Consider the following 3,470-nt stretch of genomic DNA (forward strand, 5'->3'; position numbering starts at 1 on the left):
CATTACTAATTTTCAATCACATAGCAACCCTAACGGCAGCCATGTTTGTATAACACAATTCTAGACCATTCAAATCAGCTATGACATCATTTCAGACCAATCATATTTCTTTAAATTATCAATCTGGTCTCCCTTAAATTGGAAGCCATATTTAAATCTCTGATCATGTCGAGACATGTTCATCAACCATATTTAATTGTTAGATCGTCCTTCTAATGAAATAAACACCCTCTTGCATAACTTAAACCAATCAGCTGACTTTACACCTTCACAGTACCAGTATAGGTTATGTCTACACCGAACTACTTGAAAACTACTACTTGCCAGTCCAAACTAAGTAGATAAAAGGACTTGCGTCACACTTCCACTGTAAGTGCTGTCATGCCATACATATATTACTTGCAAATCATTATTGTTTCTTGCATATTATATAATAACAAAGTTACGCTTGGGACTATTCGATAAATCAATATTTATTCAACTGTGTACATCCCATCAGTGTACAATTCAACCTTGTATTTTCATTGAACGAAGTTTACTTTCGTATTTAGGTCTGCATAATTTATATAAAAACCGCCTAGTATCATTGTATCGACGATCAGTGAGTTTAAATCAACAGTAAGGATGATGCACTACATTCTCTCGACATTTTGCTTGACTGGCTTATTATTTGGAGTAACATTGATAATTTTAATTGTTCACACATTTGAAGTTAATTTTTGAAATGTAATTTTGAAATAGGTCATTAACGGAAAACCTCAATGGTGGAATCCATTTTCCGGCGCAGGCACAACAAGTTTTGAAGATGATTTGAACAGCGCTGTCGATGAATTCGAAGAATTATTCAGTGGCTTTGTTCCGGTGATGCCGCCCAGTGAATTTCCAGGCATACCAACTCTTCCTGGAATCCCAACTCTTCCAGGCACACCAAATCTTCCTGGAATTCCTACTCTTCCAGGCACGCCAACTCTTCCAGGAACGCCAACTCTCCCTGGAACCCCAACTCTCCCTGTAACACCAACTCTCCCTGTAACACCAACTCTTCCAGGTACACCAACTCTCCCTGGAACACCAACTCTACCTGGAACACCAACTCTTCCAGGGACGCCAACTCTTCCAGAGACGCCAACTCTTCCAGGAACGCCAACTCTCCCTGGAACACCAACTCTTCCAGACACACCAACTCTTCGAGACACGCCAACTCTCCCTGGAACACCAACTCTTCCAGACACGCCAACTCTACCTGGAACACCAATTCTTCCAGTGACGCCAACTCTTCCAGTAACGCCAACTCTTCCTGGAACACCAACTCTTCCAGGAACGCCAACTCTTCCAGGAACGCCAACTCTCCCAGGAACGCCAACTCTCCCTGGAACACCAACTCTCCCTGGAACACCAACTCTTCCTGGAACACCAACTCTTCCAGACACGCCAACTCTCCCTGGAACACCAACTCTTCCTGGAACACCAACTCTTCCAGACACGCCAACTCTCCCTGTAACACCAACTCTTCCAGGAACGCCAACTCTCCCTGGTACACTAACTCTCCCTGGTACACCAACTCTCCCTTGAACACCAAAGTAGTTCTAATTCACCGCTGTATATATTGCTGATTATGAGAAAAATTACGAAATTACTTTAAATGACCGGTTTACAAAAAACTGATACTTCTCACAGGATCACGATTCTATTAGCTTAAATTATAGCAAAATAATTGACTCGATGGTCTTTAACTATTGGAATCTAATCGGAATTATAAAACTTGTTGCACACAGCCATTAATTGAAAAAAACTTTTGACTCAATCGATGACAATATCTTCTTATTCTTTAGCGGTTCAGTGACCCAGTCGCATTGATGTAATCGGTATAGGGAATGCAATCCCGGTACCAATCCCGGTACCAGTACCGGAAAATCCCAGTCCCGAATCCCGGTATTGATCAAAAAATCCCGAGATTAGTACCGAAATTTAAAATCCAGTTTTCACTGACAAAAAAGTTTCGAAAAACTCACCTGTTGGAGGTAACTTTGTCTACAGGTAATCTACATTATCTGCCGCAGCTGTATTTTTTGCATGGGGCGCTACAGTTGTGGCAGCTATTGTATATTACCTGGAGACAAAGTTACCTGCAACAGGTGAGTTCGAATCTTTTTTGTCAGAGTTTTTTTATAAAATTTTGAAATCGATCAACTTGTATGATTCAAACTACTATGGTAATATAAGATAAACATTGAAACATAGGATTAATTAACGTTTTTCTCTTATGTCGTATTATTTGCAAACACAGAAAAAGACGTTTTTAAAACTACGATGGCTAGCAACGCACTTCACGCATGCATGATCATAGTGGTCGGCTGCAGAAAGTACTCTATTTTACATGGAAATATTTTTATAGTGTTCTACGTTTGTATAATACACTGTCCAGTTTCAGTACTCTATTTAGAGTATCATCCATGCTTGAAGTGTTTAAAATCTTTCTGGTGAGTGTCTGCTGCTCATCAAACCAACTAGCGTTGAATCTGAACGTGCATTTCCGGCTTGCCGTTACTTGCGTAGTAAAATATATTGTGGATTTAGGCGATATTTCACAAAACTGCCACTAATTGACGCTGTCGGAAAGTCGGTCTTCTGTCACTTCACACGATTTATATTTTCAAAGGCAGCGTGCTTGAAAATTTACATTACCTAACAAATCAATTAATTTTTAAATCACAAAGCACAAAAATTTGCGATTGTGACGACGACAAGTCCCACAACTTATACGTTCAAGATTGAACGATGATACGTTAAGTGCATTGTGAGCATTTTTCCAAAGAGAAAATTGAATTTACAATGTGACATCTACGCTGTTGCAAACATAAGTTAAAGTTACCCGGCCTTCACACAGCGACGTAAGTATCGAATTTCTTTTGTCGTAGTGTCAAATTTGATATTTAGAACAAAATAAATTCGATACGTGTTTCACTGTGAGTAAGCACACTTAACTGTACCATTAAAAAACTTAAAAAAATGAGAATAAAATGAAAATAATTTCTTTTACTGATAATTAATCCATATCTTTTCAGTACCGGAAATCCCGGTACTGAGTTTCTCAATCCCGAATCCCGGGATTCAAAAATCGGTACGGGATTGCATTCCCTAAATCGGTAGAAGTTGTATTAGCGGGAGGATTTGATTTACTGTGAGTCGCGTCAACAGTCGTCAGAAAATAACTAGGTCCCACCGGTATGGGTGGGTCAGATCCCTTGACTGTTGTGTACATATTTGAAAATTTAAATGAAACAATTACTTTTCTCACTTTTTCCAACTATTTTCAACATCTGAGGTACTATTTGCCCCATTTTCCAACTGAAAACGTTTCGTCTTATCCAGTAAACTTAACAGTATCTTGGAAAATGAATAATACATTTGCCAGGACCTTGCATTCTACAAGTGAATTTTTCTATTATCCTCTTCATATGTGTACCCCT

General features: G+C 39.1%; 1 protein-coding gene across 1 annotated transcript; it reads left to right on the forward strand.

Moving 5' to 3' along the window:
- Nucleotides 1-589: 589 nt before the first annotated feature.
- On the forward strand, nt 590-1,964 carry LOC119082895 (cell wall adhesin EAP1-like). Its single transcript, XM_037192557.1, has 2 exons — nt 590-675; nt 742-1,964. The coding sequence occupies exons 1-2, from the start codon at nt 625-627 to the stop codon at nt 1,570-1,572; spliced, it is 882 nt and encodes a 293-aa protein (XP_037048452.1). The 5' UTR covers nt 590-624; the 3' UTR covers nt 1,573-1,964.
- The last annotated feature ends 1,506 nt before the right edge of the window (nt 1,965-3,470 follow it).

The sequence above is a fragment of the Bradysia coprophila genome, unplaced genomic scaffold (assembly GCF_014529535.1).
Source record: "Bradysia coprophila strain Holo2 unplaced genomic scaffold, BU_Bcop_v1 contig_50, whole genome shotgun sequence".
NCBI classification, from domain to species: Eukaryota; Metazoa; Arthropoda; class Insecta; order Diptera; family Sciaridae; genus Bradysia; species Bradysia coprophila.

What these genes read in the sequence shown, in the direction of transcription:
- LOC119082895 (XM_037192557.1), top strand. Translation starts at nt 625, where the DNA reads ATGATGCACTACATTCTCTCGACATTTTGCTTGACTGGCTTATTATTT. An exon ending in TGACTGGCTTATTATTTGGA is followed by an intron (nt 676 to 741) that starts GTAACATTGATA and finishes ATTTTGAAATAG; the next exon opens with GTCATTAACGGAAAACCTCA.